The sequence below is a fragment of the Sebastes umbrosus genome, chromosome 20 (assembly GCF_015220745.1).
Source record: "Sebastes umbrosus isolate fSebUmb1 chromosome 20, fSebUmb1.pri, whole genome shotgun sequence".
In the NCBI taxonomy this organism is placed as follows: domain Eukaryota; kingdom Metazoa; phylum Chordata; class Actinopteri; order Perciformes; family Sebastidae; genus Sebastes; species Sebastes umbrosus.
Genome location: NC_051288.1, coordinates 23,306,522 through 23,327,322, shown reverse-complemented (window position 1 = coordinate 23,327,322; position 20,801 = coordinate 23,306,522). Strand labels below are relative to the sequence as shown.

Genomic DNA, 20,801 nt, shown 5'->3' with positions numbered 1-20,801 from the left:
GCATAATGACAGAGGGAAAAGATGAGGCCATTTCTGGCAACGCCAACAAACACGTCACAGCTTGTGAACTCGGAGCTTTCAGAAACTTTCCACTTACGAGGTCATGAATACCACAAGAGGGGGGGCGTTCGTATGGACTCTTTTCATGAACGCAGTAAACCACGACCCCATTTGAAGGCACCATTTATCAGTGTCACATACTACCATCAAAAATTAGTGTGCAAGTGCAGGCCTGTGTTATGGACACACACACACACACACACACACACACACACACGCACACACACACACACACACACACACACACACACACACACACTCACACACAGGTGTGTGCGCAACAGGGAGCTCAAATTTTTGTTCCACGAGATTTGTTGTTGCCATGGTACTACACTGCATCTCCTTACATCGCCATGGAAACACAAAAATGATGACTGGCATGGGGCTTTGAGTGAAGTGGGTCAAGAGCGTCAGAGTCAAGTCAAGTCGAACCAAATTTACGTGTATAACATAAGATGTCTCAGCGGGACTTACAGGCCACAAAAAGGCAAACAGCGAACAGTTAACCCGACCCAGTCCAGGATCTATAAAATAAAATAAAATAAACCCCCAAAATCATTCAGCACAAAAGGAAACTAAAGGCTTATATAGTCCATAAAATATGATTTATTCATGTAATTGATCCACTTTAAGTTACTTTCAAACAGTGGCACATTCTCCAAAATAACTGAAGTAAAACTAAGTATGTGGAGAAAAATATGAAGATAATATTTAGACGAAAACCTTTTAATCAGCAGTCATCAGCAAACGTTCATTCTCAGATATTTTTTCACTGGATGAGATAAATCTTCTGCGGGCCGCTGGCTGAACATGACTGAATGCACCTGACTTGTTTTGACTCATTAACCTACTTTATAAACCTCTCATTCATGCCGGTTACAGAGGAGAACAGCCTTCACTCCTTAAGTGGAGATTTAAGCCTCCGACTCTGGTGTATGACTAGTTAAATAGGCTACATCTCAGTGTGATCATTATTAATTTATTACTTATTTTTCACTGTGTGTGTTGTTATAATTATTGTTTGGTTAAACAGACATCTCACTGAGCCTCCTAAAATTACAGTTTTTAATTTGGTAGAAATGTGGCTCCACCTTGTGGTTGAACAGTTAGTACTAAGCAGGTTGTTTGAGTACACAGTAACATTCATTCATTGCAATAAGACCCACATCCAAACCTTAAAATGTATACGTGCAAAATAGTATTTCACATCTCAGTACAGTAATAACACCACCACTAAAGGCTCATGCTGACATCTAGAGGTGGACAGAGGCAATACATCTATCAGGATGTGTGAAATGTGTTTATTAAGTATAAGTTTTATTTCATTTGAGGAGTTTCTTGTTAATTTCTCGTGCCTAAAATTTTCATCTGGTCCAGGTATTGGCACCAATATCTCTCTGGTCATGAGCCCCCAGTGGTGGAATAAGTACTCAGTACCTATATTAATATTATTTTGCATATAGGAGTTTGATTTGTGGACCAAAATGTGACAATGTTCATGTAAAAAAATCAATAAAATACTAATTGCAAAAAAAAAGAAATATTCTATTACAAGTAAAAGTATTGTACACAAATATTTTCTGAAATTAGGTGATTTGTGATTAAATTCATTTTGTGCATTTGTGCCAACCAGCCCCATCACGAGGTTGGTTGGTGCAAATGCTATAGTTACAAAAAAATGAAGCAACCAATAGAAACAATCTGAACATTTAATTGAAAGATGAACCAGAAAACATTAACATTTAATAGAATATCTGCCCACTTATACAACTAAATAATATTTTAAGAAATTACTTTTGCCACTGATCATTCAAACTAATAATACAATATGAACATTGTTTTTAATCTTTCAAGACCGTTTTTAATCTCTTAAAATACTCCAACAAAATATACAGTAACAGTTACATGAATGGACACATCAATCAATCAATCAATCAATCAATCAATCAAACTTTATTTATATAGCACCTTTCAAACAAGTCAAATGCAATTCAAAGTGCTGTACAGACGATTGACAAAACATATAGAATGTTAAAAATGGATTTAGAGACTAATGCACACCAAATTATTAAACTACACAAAATAAGCAGATTGCATTAAAAATAATAAAAAAAATACTTTTTTCACCCAAAGTTATGACTTTATGCTTTATTCTTGTAATAATACGACTTTTGTTCTCCTAAAGTTATGACTTTATTCTCGTAATACTACGACTTTTTTCTCGTAAAGTTATGACTTTATTCTCGTAATATTGCAAATTTTTTTCTCATAAAGTTATGACTTTATTCTCGTGATATTATGACTTTATTATGGACATCTCAGATTATTTTTCCCTCAATGTGGCCCCTTATACTCCGTGGTACATTTTGCTCTTTGGCCCTCATTGCATTAGACTTATATACTATATACTTAGACTATAAACTGTGTTACCTTCATCACAATGCTCAAATGTTTTGCGGCTCCAGACAGATTTTTATTTAGTTTTGGCTCTTTTGATAGTAAAGGTTGCTGATTTAAAGTGTAACTTTCCTCCAGCAAAACCTTGTCAACATTCCTAGTTAAAAACAAAAGGCCACTTGTTGTGGGCCCTGCATAGAAAATCAATCAGTCTGACTCTAAACTGTAGTCACACTTTCACACATTATCCACAAACAGCTGATCTTAGCAGCAGGGACTTATGGGTACTTATTACCTGTTTTCGCTATGAAAGCAGCACTTTATTCTCGTAATATTACAACTTTTTTCTCATAATGTTTTGACTTTATTCTCATAATATTACGACTTTTTTCTCATAAAGTTATGACTTTATTCTCGTAAACTACGACTTTTTTCCTTGTTAAATTATGACTTTATTCTCGTAAAGTTATGACTTTATTCTCGTACTATTACCAATTTTTTTTCTCGTAAAGTTATGACTTTATTCTGAAAATCTCAGATTGTTTTTTTTAATGTGGCCCTAATACTCTTAGTACATTTGCTCTTTGGCCCTCACTGCATTAGACTTATATACTATATACTTAGACTATAAACTGTGTTACCTTCATCACAATGCTCAAATGTTTTGCGGCTCCATACAGATTTTTATTTATTTTTGGCTCTTTTGATAGTAAAGGTCGCTGACCCCTGGTTTAAAGTTTAACTTTCCTCAAGCAAAACCTTGTCAACATTCCTAGTTAAAAACAAAAGGCCACTTGTTGTGGGCCCAGCATAGAAAATCAATCAGTGAAACAGCTGACCTTTAGCAGCAGGGACTTATGGTTACTTATTACCTGTTTTCGTTATGAAACCAGCCACAATGCGCGGTGGGCGGTGACTTTAGGATGTTCCGAGCAGCACCTGAAGGCAGCACTCTGGTCACCAGTGTCCTCCTCCTCGGGTCCTCCTCGGGTCCTCCTGTCCTCGGGTCTCTCAGCTCAGCTCCGTCTCCGGAGTGTCTGACTGCCGGTGGGGTGTGTCTGCTGGAGATAGTGGAGCAGAGAGGAAGATGAGTCAAGTCACACACAAACACACACAATAAAACCGGAAGTTACACCATTATGTCTCTAAAATAAAAGCACTGCATGTCTACTTCAGATTGTGGCTTTCATTTCCAAAAGTATGTGGACAGTTAGACAGTCTCTATTAGGTCCTCTCCTACCATTGATATATTTAAAACATGTATTAGGTCCATCTCTCTTCTTTATCTTTTTAATAGTCATCATGAAGACATTAATTATTAGTTCTCTGTGCAATAAGCAGCGGTGGAAGAAGTTTTCAGATCCTTTACTTGTACTAATATCACACTGAAAATACTCCACTACAAGCATTCAAAACCTTACTTAAGTAAAAGTATAAATCTCTCTCTCTCTCTCTCTCTGTCTCTCTATGTCTCTCTCTCTCTCAGTATCATGCACAATATAAAGTTAACTTATTTTACTACATTTATCTTACTTTTACTGTTATTCTATTTGGCACTGGTGTTAACATTACTTCTTATACACTTTATATATATTACTGTATTGTGTTTTTTTTATTCTTATGTTGTTGTAATTTTTGAGCATTCCCTGGCAAAAGTATTTCCTATTTATCTCCCTTATGATGATTTTGGTCATGGTTTCAAACACTTTCTGTAAAATAAAACATATTAAAAGTGAAAATGGAGACCCTGGGAAAACAATCTTATCAAATGGTAGTCCGTGGTCTAATTTGTCTGTTTAGGGGTCCCTGATGTGAAAAAGTTTAGGAACCACTGGGTCAAAGGTCTTATTGATAACATTTTTATGTAGAAAAATATTTAAAAAAAACCAAACATCTACAGAGCCTTTAGAAAGGTGCTGAATAAAAGTATGGCTTTTCCTGAAGAAAAATATTAGTATTGTGAATTAATCATTTTAAAAATGTTGGCGGATCCAAAATGAATATATATATATATCTCTGTGGACGATATCTGATGTTCGGTTCCCACTTCAACTAGATTTGTGAGCCAATTGTCTAACGACGTTGGTATCACGTGGTGTCTCTGTGCCGTCAGTTAGTGTGAAAAAACCCCAGATAAATGGCTGAGATTGACGGTAATTGGCTGGCAACAACTTGTTGTGAAGTAAATGCAATGGAACGGGGGAGGCAGAATGGGACATCTAGTAGCTGAATGTTATCAATCTTATCAATAGCACCTTTAAAGGTCCCATATTGTAAAAAGTAAGATTTTCATGTCTTTTATATTATAAATCAGGTTTAATTGCTTTATAAATACTGTTAAACTATCAAAACGCTCAATATACGGAGAAATACACACAGCCCGTATTCAGAAATTGTGCATTTGAAACAAGCCGTCAGGATTTCTGTCCATATGTGATGTCACAAATATACAACATTTAGATAATTTCCTTGTTTTAAACATAAATATTCTAAATGTGTCCCAATTTTATTTCCTGTTGCAGTCTATGTAAATAACATCAGCTGACAGGAAGCAAACATGGACCCAAGCTGTTGCCTAGAAACACAATTCCGTTGAAGCAATGTTTCAGACAGAGGGTGAATACAGGTATATTCAGACAGTATGAGGAAAATAAAGTTTTTTTTTAATATTACAGCATGTAAACATGTTCTAGTAGAAACACAAAATACAAGTATGAACCTGAAAATGAGCATGATGAGCACACACACACACACACACACACTCACATCCAACCCCCCAGCATTGACACAGAAACAGTTTTTAAAGCTAGTCACATGTCAAAGACAATTTTATGGAACAGTCATGCAAACAGCACTCTGCTGCTAAACACGACTGCAAATTGTATGAAATTGTGTCTGAAACGTTGACTTATTTTATTGTTATTTTAGGTATGTTAATTTTAATACTTATTTATTCTATCCTTTTTAATGCACTAACGGGAGCTTGGAGAAACAATATTTTGTTTCCTTCTGTGTATGCAAATACTCAGTGAAATGACAATAAAGTGAATCTTGATATGGGACCTTTAAGCTACAAATATATTGGGAGTAAAAAAAAGTACAATATTGAGAGAGATGCAGAGACATTTTTATAATGTTAAATTATTGATTCTCACGCTTTTTTTTAACATATTAATTCTCTTAGTAGAGCAGCTTGGATAAAAAAAAAAAAAAGTGATTGATCTGTCGTCGTTTATTTTGAAAGTTTTGACCGGAAGTACGTGTTAGAACGCCCTCGCGCTTAACCGTTGATGGGTGGAATCTCGCGCCTCAGACACCTTCAGGTTGTAGCTCAGACTAGAAGACTCACGAAGGTAAAATGCAGCTGAACAACCGGCCGAGGCTCACCAGTCTGAAGCTAGCTGTTATTATCTAACATTAGTTTAAGAAGAAGAAGAAAAAGAAGATGAAGAAACACCTGAGTCCTACCAAGCAGCAGCAGCAGCAGCAGCAGACACCGGCGGACGGTGTCCCGGTTACCGGAGACGGTACCGTTACCGTCCAACAACTCAACGAGCTGCTGTCTAACGGCAGCGGCTTCTACAGTCTACCGACTCAACACTTCAACGAGGTCTACCCGCGGATATACATCGGTAACGCGTGAGTCACTCATCGTTTCTACGTCGTGACTTCTTCTTGTCTTGTCTTACCGGTGACGGTTGAAGACGGTTGTTGTGACCATGACAACAGTGTCGTCGCATGTTCCGGGCAGCACGCGCCCAGCATGGCGGGTTGTTATCATCATGATGGAGGGAAGCAGCGACAGCCTGTTGTTGTCAACACATTGTGGTGTTGTTGTCCTCCAAATATCAGCAGCTGCACTGATTCTCAGCAGCCACACAGGTGGATATTATTTAACATAATATATATAATTATAATATTTAATTTTTACCCTTTTAAAATCACATTAAAAGACACAAAGAGCCTGTTTTTTACTCAATGAATCCTCCATCATTATAGGAGCTCTAGCTGCCATGTAAGCTCCACGTCTCCATCGAGCCGCTCCCCTTTTCCCTCCAGCTGGGCTGCAACAACAATCACCACATCTAAAAAAAATAATGTTTTTTTATTATTATTAATTTCATTCATAAACTAAAAGCTAAAAAACAACAACAACAGGCGGTCTCGTGGGTTCCTGCAGGCAGAACAAAGAGGGAGATGATGGAGCATGTGGATTGTGTGAGAGTCGTGAGTGGGAAGATTCGAGTATTATAATTGAGTTAACACGTATTTTTTAAGCATTATATACCTTTATGACATAAATAATTCATAGCAACAAGTACCAGACACATTCATGATAGTAGGAGTTTTTAGAGAAAATAAATTTCTGAGAATATAAAAACCTTGTATAGAGATAATAAACCTGTTGTAAAGCCACCTAGAGCTGACTATTATATACTGTATATGACTGCCCATAGTTAATTGCAATTAATCACAAATGAATCACACATTTTTCTTCTTTTCAAAATGTACCTTAAAGGGAGATTTGTCAAGTATTTAATACTCTTATCAACATGGGAGTGGGCATGTCTGTAAAGGGGAGACTCATGGGTACCTATAGTTATTTAGAATCCTTCGCAACAAGCTTGTATGACGGTTGTTGCTAATGGTTTCCTTAGGTTTTCTAGATTCATATGATTGATATGATTGATTAATTACTTGGTCTATATATCATTTGAAGACGATGCCTATAAGGTGACGTGGATGTCTTGTTTTTTCAGTCCAAAATCCAATAACAATCAATTTACTACAACAAAGACAAAGGAAACAAACAAACTGTCACATTTGAGAAGCTGGAACCATCAAAGTTTTGTTCATTTTTGCTTTAAAAATGACTGAAACAATTAATCAATTATCAAAATAGTTGACAATCAATTTTTCTGACGGTCAACTAATCAATTAATCTACTAATCGGTGTTTTTTAACATAAACACTTAACATAATCAAACATTTTTGATAAGAATCTTTTAAATCTGGAAGATTTACAGCTGCAACTGACAATTATTTCCATTATTGATCTATTGTTGATAAATTAATAAATCTTTTTAGTCTATAAAATGTCAGAAAATAGTGAAAACACATTTAGAAAAAAAGCCCAAAGTGATTTATTTCCCCTGACCAACAATATAAAACCCAAAGATATTCAGTTTACTAACACATAAAACAAAGGAAAACAGAAAATAATAATTTATTTGTATATATTTAATTTAATTCCAGCACTATCACCTGTATGAAGCAGTGAAACACATCCATGAAAACAGTGCATTATGCTGTATATGCATATTAAACATGGCAGAGGCCGAACCATAAATCCACGGTTGTTGGTCGACTGGACACTATTGGTTTTGTAATGAACATGCCGACTCTTCGGGAATTTACAGCTCGATGTTCCAGTAAAACCAGTTCCTGGTACCAGCACACATGCGTATGTATGAGGTGTATTATTAGCCAATACAAATACACAACATTCCTTGCATTCCTTCCTCACTGTGACCTTACGTCCTTCCCATTCTCGTGAACGTGATACCTCAGGAATGCCCTGAGGGAATTGTGTTACATCAGGCACAAACATCCACTTGGACTCAAGGATGAACTGATTAGTTTTTGGTGGTCAAAGGTCATGGTCACTGTGTCATCTCACAAAACATAACTCAAGAATTCATATGCTAGTGATGACATTTTGGACAGACATGGATGTAAACTGCAACTTGACTTGTTGATGGAGGCATACAACCCTGAGGCGGTAATTCTAGTTTGATCTAAATTGTGACCAAGAAACAAACTGAGTGGGACATTTTGCTCTCTGGTGGACAAACTATGTAATGGTTTCTGTTTCTGCAATTTGCAATAAACAAATATTGGCCTAACTTTAATATGATAATATGATCTGAACAAAATCAGGAAATTATTGTAGCTTTAGACAATATTTTATTTAGCAGGGTCCTTCATTTACAATTTAGCAGATTGGGATATTTTATCAAATGAAAAAAAGGGTTTATATTTCCCAAACTAAGGTATTGAAAAAAAGTCATTTGTGGCATTAGTACTATAACTCGGGTATCATATTGGCACAGTAGCAAACATTCATGCTATTAGTCATGTCTTATCGCAGGCTGTTCTCATACACTATTCATAGCTATACCTATGGAAAGTAATGCCCTGTAATTTGTATATATCCCACAAAATCAATGTGTATATAATCCACATAATTGTGAACCAGGAAGTACAGTATTAATTAATTAATTTTGTGATTTTACATCTTTGTTTCCTTTCAGGTTTCTAAAAATTAAATAAATGAAAAATCCCAAATTGCACAAATATCAGAAATCATTTCAGGTTTCAAGTGTCAAATTTGTCGGAACAGCCACTGAAGAAAGAAAGAAAGAAGTTATGGGAAATATAATTTTCAAATACATTTTGCTGTGCTGTAATGTAATATAAGCTCTTGCAGAGCACTTTTATGGATTCATGGCAGAGGATGGGCCCAGGGATGCCCCTGAGAAACGTAGTGTCTCTGAGCAGCCCGTCATTTGGCTCCAGTCACTGCCAACAGAGTGGTGGAGGAATACAAGCACATTACTGTACCTCGGCGCTACTACAAAATCAATCTGAATATGCCAATCTGCCCGGGCCAAGTCTCCCAACAAAGAGCTGGCAGACGTGTATCTGGAGCTGAAGCTGATCAGACAATACTGAGACTCTAATGTGCTCTCAGCTTCATGACTTCTTTTGAAGAAGAGATTGTGATTTCGGATGAAGAAAGTCTTTTGTAATCATTTAAAGTAGCATTTATCTTTACTCTCTCTTATCGGTGGCCGTGCACAGTATGGTGGGTTAATTAGTAAAGTATTTTAACATTAAAGTACATCATAGGCAGAACAAACAAATCGAAAGAGGGCAGCATAATGTAATATGATATTACAAATGGCTCAGGCAGGGCGAGCTGGTATTGATTGTTGATGAAAGCCTGCACCTTGTCCACTATTTCCACCGCTGGGACCCACTAAGCTTTTCTGCTGACGTATCCTGTACATTAGTTGTACCCTGGTCCAATTTAAATTGTGTAGCTGGATGGCAAAACAAGATCAAAACAAAGGCACCGATTAACAAATTATTTATATACATATATGTAGTGCAGTGGATCACAGCTCATGACTCAAATTAGAAAAAGATAGCTTTGTCCTTGAAAATATTCATTATCAAAGGATCCCCCCATAGGGAATTAGGCCCATGACCTATTTTAGGTTACGATCTATACTTTACAGCAACAACCAGGACAAAATTAAATATAGGATTGTTCTTCTGGCACTCATGGGAAGTACATTATAGTTCAGTTGATAAAAGGACCAATCAGAATATGATCTCATTACTCATTTGGTTTGCTAGGGCTGGGCCTATCTCCAGATTTGATACCACCACGATATGTATTTCGATTCGATATTGCGATTTTTGTTAACTTTTTTAATACTAGACCATGGGAAAAAGTTGAATCATACACTTCTAGGGAATTTTAATTTGGAAAATATCTAAATGAATACATTAAAATGTTTGATTTTCAGCATGTATGTAGTCAGAGATGTCCTGAAGTCAAATATATATATATATATATACTGTATATATATTTAAGGTACATTTTGAACAGATAAAAAATGTACCATTAACCGTGACTAAATATTTTAATAGATTGACAGCCCTAAAAATGATATGTAAGGATTTTATCTATAGCGTTCTCCTGAAAGATTACAACCAATCCTAGGGACGAAGCAATAAACTATCCAAAAGAGATGAATAGAAAACAGACATCTGGGAGGGGGAAGGAAAAAATCCTGGCTCATAATGCAATAGAGTTTTAAAAATGATGATCTGTGTTCGATGTCAATAACCCCCGACACTTTGATGAACTAGTCCGTAAAATGTTCCCATCCCTTAAATGGATTTTGAGTGTATTTTCCAGAACTCAAACCCCTCACACTGTTTCCAGATCAGTCGTAGTCAGCACTATGAAACCACCGTGTGCAGCTCAGGGACACACTTAAGGTGTGGTTTGTTTGCTTTGAGGAACACTTTGGCTCTTTGTGAAGCTGGTCTTTAATAATGGATGTGGTGGGACTGCAGATCCCAGGGTGGAGGAGGCTGGGACAGGCCAGGTAAATACTGTAGGAGGGGAGCCATCGGCTGTGAACTCGCCTGAACCACAGTGTTCCTCTGCATTGTACTAGTACAGTAGATGTGAAACGGTACAGTCACTTCTCCTTCCACACGAACAGACGCACAGTAAGTGCTCGTACTGTACATGTAAGCATTTACTCAATCATTTATACACGTACGCCTGAATACACACAATAGTTAGAATAAGAGCTGCATAATAAAAAGGGGACTAATATGAATTATGACTGGGTGATATGGCCAAAATCTTCTATCACGGTCATTTCATACCTTGATAACAATATATATCACGATACAGCTCATTTTCTGGTAATTCAATAAATAAATAAATAGTCTATATGAAATAACCACATGGTAAAGAATTTTTTTGGGTGCATTAAATACAGACAAATGAAAAGTACGGAGTATTTTCTCATTTTAAGAACTTGACAATTATGCTAAATACAGTACCTGAGAGGGTTTCTGGACAATATTAGTCATTCTTTTGTGTTATTAATTGAATTCCATTAATTAATATATACATACATTTGCATAAAGCAAGCATATTTGTCCACTCACATGTTGATAAGACTATTGAATACTTGACAAATCTCCCTTTAAGGTACATTTTGAACAGATAGAAAATGTGTGATTAATTTGTGATCATCACGATTAACTATGAACAATGGTGCACTTATTCATTAATTAATTATATTACTCGACAGTCCTAAGAAAAATATATACGTTAGACATTTATATATCATTTTGATGATATATATCGTAATATTGCCCAGCCCTATTATGAATTAAGAGTCCTCACATGTGAAGGAGTCTCTGCTCTGCTGCTGACACACAAGCAGATGGGGCTGCTTCATTCCCTCCTCCACTGGCCGTAAAGCAACATGGTTGCAGGGAGGATTTTTTAATTCGTTCTTGCACCTCCAGGGAGCCGTCCAGGGTCACCTAGCCTCGCCCCGCCAGCCTCATGTTGACTGGAAGCAGATGTAGTAATAAAAGCACACGGTGCTGACAGAGTGAGCATGTTACAAGAAGATTTATCATTCAGTTTGGATAAAGGAAGGGCTATGGATCAATTAAAATATTTAATCACGAATAATCGCATGATTGTCCATAGTTAATCGCGATTAATCGCACATTTTTTATATGTTCACAATGTACCTTAAAGGGAGATTTGTCAAGATTTTAATACTCTTATCAACATGAGAGTGGACAAATATGTTGCTTTATGCAAATGTATGTATATATTTATTATTGGAAATTGGTATAATCCCAATTTTGTGCATATTTTTGATGAAATAACTCATCTCTCGCCTTGTTTTTTTAATGTATTTAACAGTGAAAGAGGTGACACACAGGAGAAAATAAGACCAGTACATACCCTCTGGTCTCTATTAACTGTACACAGCAAACAGTATGGTGTAGTTTTTTTGTTGTTTCAACATAAATTCAGCACAGCTAATTAGTGACACTAAATGTTCCATAAAACTTTAATACAACATATACAAAAGAGGCGTTTTATTCAGAATCAATGGGCAGTGCCTTCGGCCAGGTTGGATCCTAACAGTGGACTCGGGCATCGAGCCAGGCAGGCTGGAGCAGCCAGAACCCTCTATTGCTTTGTTGTGGTTTGTTTGCTCTGTAATATGCAGCATTGTTTCTTACAAACAAAGTACAGTAGAGCAGGAGGAGGAGGGCAGATTTATTGTTTCCTGGAAGATAAAGATGGAGGTGATGCTCTTCTTTCTGTCTCCAGTCTTGCTTGAAAATGTTATTTCCTAAAGATGTAAAAATCTCCTTTGTAATCCGTCTTTTTCTCTTTTTCCTGCGTGCATTGTTCCCATTTTTCCTGCTGCCTCCCTATTCATTGTTTCTTTGTTTTAGAGCGCCATGCTTTTCTCTGTGTGTACGCAGTTTTTATCAATAGGACATGTAGAATCAGTGTTGCTATCATAATGACACACACGTTTGTGCATCCATTGTAGTAATTGTAGCTTTGCATCATCTCATATCTCTATATCTCTGAATTTCTTTGGGTTTTGAAACTGCAGTTCCTCAAATGGTCACTTGAGGCTCCAAAAACAAGTCAATCCCCACAGATCCCCATGTGAAAATACCCAACTTTACAGCAGAAATAAACATGCTTAAACCCGGGTACAAAAAATAGTTTTGGTCTCTACAGCTAATTTCCCCTTTCATGACAACTGTACGGGGGTCAACTTCAACCTGAGCAGAGATCCAATCAACCAGAATAAGTAAAAACACCGGTTTGGGCCTTTAAGACGTCAACTTTGGCTGTGAGAACTTGTGATGGACATTCACTTTTCATCACATTTTCTAGGTTAAATTATGAATAAATTCAATTATCAATAAATTAGTTGTACAGTACTCCACAGTTTGTGATATATGATATTATATATGATATGATTGTGTATGAAAAGACACTTTCGAGTGCTGTTTTAAAGCAACAACATGCAGAAGTGCGTTTACAGCTCCCAGCAGATATACAGTGTTATTTGGCTGTGCATCAAGCTGTGATACTGCCAGCAGTGTTCACTAAAACACATGCAGAGTGGTTGTGAAAGATGCAACCTACATTGTCAAAGTATCACTTTAAAATAAATTGTGCTGACGCGCTGCTCTGCTGTATCTGTCGGGTGTTATTATTAGTGCTGTTATTTGTCTTAGATGTCTTGTTCTGCTGCTGTGTACTCATCATTCTGTGTTGTGAGAGAACAAAAAAAAAGTTTTATTTCACCATCAAGAGGCACTCTAGAAGTTTTTACTGGTGTTTCAATGCAGCAGACTTGTCACAGACATCAGCAACTTGCTAAAGTGGTTAAATCAATGTATCTTTTCGCCAGGTTTGTAGCCCAGAATGCAATGCGTCTGCAGAAACTCGGAGTGACGCACGTCCTCAACGTGGCGGAGGGCACCTCCTTCATGCATGTCAACACCAGTGTGGACTTCTACGCCGGCACGGGCATCACGTACCACGGCATCCAAGCCAACGACACGGAGAAGTTCCACCTCAGTGCCTTCTTTGAGGAGGGGGCTGATTTTATCGACAAGGCCCTCGCACACAATAACGGCAAAGGTGAGTTCATCGTAATAGGTGGAGATATTTTAAAGCTCAGCTCGAACCACATTGTGTTATTATAGTCTGCACTTTATTTTTAGGGGTTAATTGGGCTAATGTGCTAAATGCTAAAAGTGGATATAATCAATATTTTTATATTGACATTGGATCATTACTCGTATATGAAAGTGTTCACTCATACTGATGAACCCAAAGAGAATTATTACCACTCAGCTCTAAGGAGCATTTTAGCATTTCTCTTACACTTTTCTGTTTTGGTTCATTCTCAAAAGCTCTAAAAAAAACTCTACATACTACCTTTTCAGCACCAATCGGCGGACAAAAGCCCCTTTCACACTGAATATATAATAAATAAAATCAGAATGTTTTGTGCAGCTTCACTCCTACAGTATGACTGGTAAACTCCACTGTTGGAAAGTAGACTAATGATGGTGTTGCAGTTATAATATCAGTATCAATATGGCCAATATGAGCATGAAAATTACAGGTTATCAGATATTGGCAGAAAACTTTATATCACTTATCAGTACTTGCAAAATACACCAAAACCCCAAAGAGAATTGAGACATTATGTCTTAACAAGACCCTTCAATAGAAAGGTAGAGGAGATCATTCTCACTTCAGTAGCTCCCACTTGAAGGTAATTTGTCTCCATAAGTTGAGACGAGAAAACAAGCTCCTCTTGTTGTTCGTCTAACAAAGGACACCAGATTGAAGGCGTCTTTTTAATGATTCACTCTCACTTCTCCACATTGAAGTGGATCTTAAAGTGAGATAAGCATGACGGCCCTGAGCTAAATCTGACACACTCCTGAGCCCTGCTCCATATTCCGTTATCAGATCATGTCGAAATGTTCCATGAATAACACACCTGTAGCTTCGAATCCACCTCATTGTGTCCGACAGTCGCTACGTTAAACAGGTGATATGACACTTTTAGACTGCGTAACAGAATAAAACAATGAAACGATGTGGGACAAATGGTCAAAAAGAATGCAGACATTTATTTAACCTTTATTGTTCCAGGATAGTCTCACTGAGATTTAAAAGTTTGACGAATAAAAGACATAAGAAACACAACATGAGAAATGTCACATAAAAGAGACTTAAAACAAACAGCAAATTGCATCAAACAATGAATTAGCTGTGTTGTTCAGGACAGCAGGTAAGTCTTAAATGAGCTATTTGATATACCGACGAGGACAGGTGTATTTTAACATCTCACGTGTTGTGCAGCATTTTTTAAAGCAGAATATGTCGACTGAAGGAACAATCAATCCCACGGGGCCTCTTTCCCTCAGCTCTCCCAAAGCTGCGACTAAATTTAGTTAATTTGTCCCCACACGTGACGTGAGGGGTGTGTTTAATTAGTGTGCTGAACCCTGTGTTTTATAATATAGATTTATTGTCAGCGTTGACACAAAAAAGCATCTTAATTCCCAGACAGTTTGGCAAAAGGTGCACCAACACTGTAAGCGGTAAATCAGGAGAGAAGAGCGACTGTAACAAGGAAGGACGGTGTAGGAGAGCAGAGCAGAGCAGAGCAGAGGGAGGACGTTGGAGGATAACAGGAGAAAGTGTTTCCCCTCTATACCCGGCTGCCTCGTGTTGCTGTAGTTTGACATTGTGCAACATTATCTTTGACATTTTGTGACCCCCCCGAGCTGCGAGCTCTGAAAAGGTCATAGGTCTGGGATTTTAATGAGGAACTGCATCGATGCATCGTTCCTACGTGTCTGCCATAATGAACACATGAGGTCGATGTGTGTGTTACAGTACAGTAAGTGTTTACACTGCAGACTTTAATGATCTAAATATTATACGTAGGAACTAACAGCTAGATTATCAGCACGTTAAAGCTGCACTAATCAATATGTTTTATATTCATAATTGATCATATGTGTGAGGTGAAAGGTGTTGCTCTTCTACTGAGAGTTATCAACTGACTCTGCAGGTTTCTCTCCTCTAGAGAGCGCTAACGTTAGCTTAAGCAGCTTAAATGCTGACACGTCAACAGTATCATTAATGGCGTCAAGCATGATTTAGTTTAGTTTTATTCTATCAATCAACAACATACAGTTATACACAAAACCAGCAGTGTGTCATTATTACCAAAACTAGCCAACTATGTAGCTGATATTAATACATATATATTTTAATATTATTGAATAAGGTCAAGTATATAAGTATGTAAACTGTCTGTTGCACTTATAAAATGTTGAATTCATACAGGTCATTACAGTTTGAATAGTACATTCTCCACCTTCGAATTTAGTATAAGAGGTGACAGCCCTCCTAGCGAGTGAGTGATGGAGTGATAAAATGAGTGAGCGGTGAGCCAGAGATCCTTGGTGTCCAACAAGAGGATACAGTAGAATCAACATTGATCTGTGGCAGGCGGGTGATTAGGTATTGAAGAGGTCATTTCATTGGCAGAGGACTTGTTCTGGGTGGAGTACAGAGAGGAGGGATATAGGAGATTATAGTACAGAGGAGAGGGACTCAGAGAGGTGTTGGGTTTCAAATAAAGTGCAGAATGTGCAGATCTGACCTGAGCCCCGGCACATCAGCTGCTCCGTGGAGCTCGCCAAGTCAGATTCCTCGTGGGGGTTTGGGCTTGTCAGTGATGAAAGTGTAAGTCAGACAGAGATGCAGCTTACAAGGCAAACACAAACAAGTCGTGATTCATGCACAGACATGAAAATAGAGATGCAGAACAGAGAACATGCATGTACGCAGTGAAGACGATTGACTTTGCCGAGTCTGCAGCAGAGGTCAGGTCTTGTATTTGCATCTCCTGGCACAGAAGATGCTTCGCCAGGCAACTTTGATCACAGCATATGTTCCCCAACCAATCTTACTCCTCTTTGTTTTTATTTCTTAATTTGTTTCTTCGTTCTTTCCTCATTTGTCTTCTTGCTTAGCGTCTTAGATTAAAAAGCATTGGTGTTTTTCCACATTACCATAAAATTGATTATGCCACCAAAAGAGCGTAATCAAAGTCATCTAACAATGTGAGTGATGGAGGTGTTGGTATGTTTATAATGTCTAAAATGATGTTGATGTTGGACTGTGTGTAGTGAAAGATAATGCATGAAAACTATCATTTACAACTTATGAAGTGCTTATATTTCTAAGGACTATACAGAAACTTGTTTTTGTGATATTCTGTATTTTTCTTATTGTCAGCATATAGTATTTATGTGTATTTAAGCCTGATAAATGTTATTTCTCTGTGCCATAGAGCTCCATTGTTGTCGAAAAACTACTAAAAACACGTCAATGAGCCACATTATGTTCATCACCATGAACACACACACTAGTTTATTTTGACTCAATCCCACAAACACCGTCCTGCTGCCACAAATACTCTCTAGAGCACCAAATGTGGATTAAATCACAGCTGATTGTAGTCCCCAACAAATCTGCTACCTCCTCCTGTTTGAGTAACATTAGCAACAATCTACAGTGACCATCTGTTGTAGGAAGTTACTGAGCCTTTGTCTTAAAGCTGCTACGAGGAACTTTCATTTTGTGTTGATTTTGGCGGTCCCTGTGGACAAAAGATGTAGTGTTTCTGAGCACCAGAGTCCCTTTAGAAAACTTCTCATTTAACTGCAGCAGGGTCTGACAGTCTGCCCCGCAAAGTCCTGGTTCTGCTTCTCCCTCGCCTCCCTTCCCTCCAGCGGGCCCAACAATACGGCCTGGTTCTCCAGCAGCGTGGTGTTGCTCTCCACCTCCTGCCGGAGCTCCGACTGCAGGTCGAAGGCGGCAGCGAAGCCGGATCTGGGTCTGCCGGAGGCCCCACTGGAGTCTGAGCTGAAGGAGTGTCTGGTGAACCTGCATGTAAATCATCTCGTCTGATTTCGCGGGGAATCCGACCTGATGACAGGCATCAGAATAACTATACTGTGCACTAAAAAACTATAAAATGAAAGTAAATATTTGTGAACTTGTTTTTAAAGAACTACATGTTCAGAAGGAACCAGTGGGCTTGGAGCTGTTTTTGGTTTGTTGCTGTTTGTTTTGGTCTTTATGTGGGATTTGTTGATATGTGGGTCTTTATGTGGGATTTGTTGATATAGATATTGTAGAATACTGCCAGCCGTATCCTTTAAAATGACTTGTAAGACTCAGCATTTCTCTGTGGCGTATGTTCTCTGTGATTCTGCACCACGTACATAGCAGCACTCATCTTATTGTTCTGTCTGTATCCTCCAGGGAAAGTGTACGTACACTGCAGAGAAGGCTACAGCCGCTCCCCCACCATGGTCGTTGCTTACCTCATGCTGCGCCACAAAATGGATGCCCGACTGGCGGTGGCCACCGTGAGGCACAAGAGAGAGATCGGCCCCAACGACGGCTTCCTTCGCCAACTGTGCCAACTTAACGAGAAGCTGGCGAAGGAGGGCAAGCTGAACGGGGAGGTGGGCAAACTAAAGACCAAATGAGAGCAGGACTCCTCCCAATCGCAGGAGACGGACCCCCACCCTGACCAAACCAGCACCCATCTGACACACCAAGGGGTATTCTGAAACACAAACATACATGCATTTATCTGTGTAGATAATTATTCCTCATGCACACAAACACACACATTTTTAATGTTCAGTTCACGTCTGTCACGGGGACATCCGTCAGTCCTCCGCCTGCTCCTACAAGTCAAATATTCCCTCATTTTTTAAACTACACCACACAGATGTGCAGACGTTTTGCTGCCAAAAGCAGCAACCTTTTAAAGCATTCCTTCAATTCCCCCTCACAGGAGGTGAAAACTTCGCCCTGATTTTTAAAGATTTCCTAAAATAGAAGATTATAGCACAATCATTCCATAGTTTTCCACTGCCGGGAATGCCAGTGATGTCTCCGCCAGCAGGAGTACTCTATAAATTCCAAATGAACTCTTAGATATTAAAAACCACACATGATGCAGCAGACAAAATACGTCAGAAAGCGATATGTGAATGGATGGAGGAAAATCCCAAACATTCCATGAAAAACTGAAAAAGAGTTGCCCTCTCAATCCTTAAAATTTATCCCCTGCCTTTTTGGGGGCAGATATTTAATGCACAAACAATTCACACTCTAACACAAGCTCTGTGTAGCACTTCAGTCAGCATCCTCGGCCTCTAGTTTGACAGCGGTAGCACCACGTCCGTCGGTTGTTGTATCTCCGAGGCTGGCAGCAACGACAGCAAAGGTCGAACTCATTAAAAATAACGAGCTGCTTGCGTGGGTTGTTCATGTCGCAGCCGCATTTAGCTGCTGATATGACCGACGTTCATTAGAGCTGAATGGGATTTAGTTTGTCATTGAGCTCAGTCACATTTACAGTATAGTACACAGTATCTGAGGGGAACACTGGACTGAATATCCTCTTTAAAAAGAACCTTCAAATGAGCTAATTTACAGTATTTCATTTCTATAGTGGCTTATTTACAAATTCAATTTCCTCCTGCATGAGAAATAATAAGAGTGACATTCATTTGAGGTTATTATAATTTTCTGTAGAGCAGGACTGCGTTTCAAAATGTCATTTTACTCACCAACTTCTATTATCTGGACGCTAAGAAGAGGTTTACACTGGATAAGTACACTTTCTGCTGGTTCAGTTTGTGTGTACGATGTAGTAGGATGAGTATTATACTGGTAGGAAACACTTTTAATAAATACTATAACACTGTATGGCGTTTACATAGGAGGTGTTTTTCAGTGTTGTGTTTGACAGAACAGATATAATCCTATTTTATTCAACCTAACAACGTAACGTAACAACCTGACATAACAACCGTAACTAGCGTAAATAAATATCAACCGCACTTAGTGGACTTTCTAACATATCGTAACAAGCATAACAATTTTACCTAACAAGTGTAAATCAACGTTTACTGTTGGTTTCATACAGGACACAAACAGAGGTCTCCTGGGTGAAACTATTGGTTAGGTTTAGGCGGCAAAACTACTTGGCTGAGGTTAGAAAAAATGGTTTGAATCATGGTTTTGTGTTATAATAACGTAACAACTTGACGCAACAACGTAACGTAACAATGTAACGTAACAACGTAACGTAACGTAACAAACGTAACGTAACAACGTAACGTAACAACGTAACGTAACAACGTAATGTAACAACGTAACGTAACAACGTAACGCAACAACGTAACGCAACAACGTAATGCAACAACGTAATGCAACAACGTAACGCAACAACGTAACGTAACGCAACAACGTAACGTAACAAACGTAACGTAACAAACGTAACAACTATAACAACGGAACTAGCGCAAATAAATAACAACTGCCCTTAGCGGACTTTCTTACGTAATGCTACGTAACAAGCGTAAAGTGAACATTTACTTTTGGTTTCACGTGGGACACAAAGTTGCCTGGGTGAAAGTCTTGTGTTTGTTTGATCCTCCCGCCCTTAGTGGACTTTCTAGCTTGTTATACTCGTTATTAGACCACATAACTTTCAGTAACTTTTATACTACGTCAGTTGCTCTGACTGAATGCAAAAACATGACATAGTATATTGCGAGAGAGTCCACTAAGGGTGACTTTACGCTTGATGCGTAACTTTACATCAGAAAGTCCGCTATGGGTGGTTGTTTTTTATTAATGCTAGTTAGGCTGTTACGTTACGTTGTTACGTTATTATTTTAACACAAACCACGATCCTTTTTCTGACCTTAAGCAAGTAGTATTGTTGCTAAACCTAACTAATTATTTCACAGCGTTAACCACACGGTGTTGTGCGTTTCTGCAAGCATGATACAAGGCTGTTATGAAATGTATTTTTGGTTCAAAACGTCCACCTTCAACGTATCCTGTGGTTTGCAGAAACGTACAATGCTACCATTTTTTCCTGGTGACTGAGCTGGGACGTACCCAGAGGTTCTTCAATAGAAGAGGAAAGAGATTTGTCGTTGTTGTAATATTGGTTAACACTTTTAGTACTGATCACACACCAACATTTCCAACGCCGCACCTAAATCGCCAGTAGCTTAGGGGTGTTAAAAGCTGATTTACCAGTTTCAAACTA

The 20,801-nt window shown here is 38.3% G+C and overlaps 1 protein-coding gene across 1 annotated transcript; it reads left to right on the top strand.

The window, feature by feature from the left end:
• The first annotated feature begins 5,738 nt into the window (after positions 1-5,738).
• On the top strand, positions 5,739-19,846 carry dusp3a (dual specificity phosphatase 3a). Its single transcript, XM_037755777.1, has 3 exons — positions 5,739-6,096; positions 13,524-13,756; positions 17,981-19,846. Exons 1-3 carry the CDS (start codon positions 5,903-5,905, stop codon positions 18,208-18,210), a joined length of 657 nt encoding a protein of 218 aa, XP_037611705.1. The 5' UTR covers positions 5,739-5,902; the 3' UTR covers positions 18,211-19,846.
• Positions 19,847-20,801: the final 955 nt, after the last annotated feature.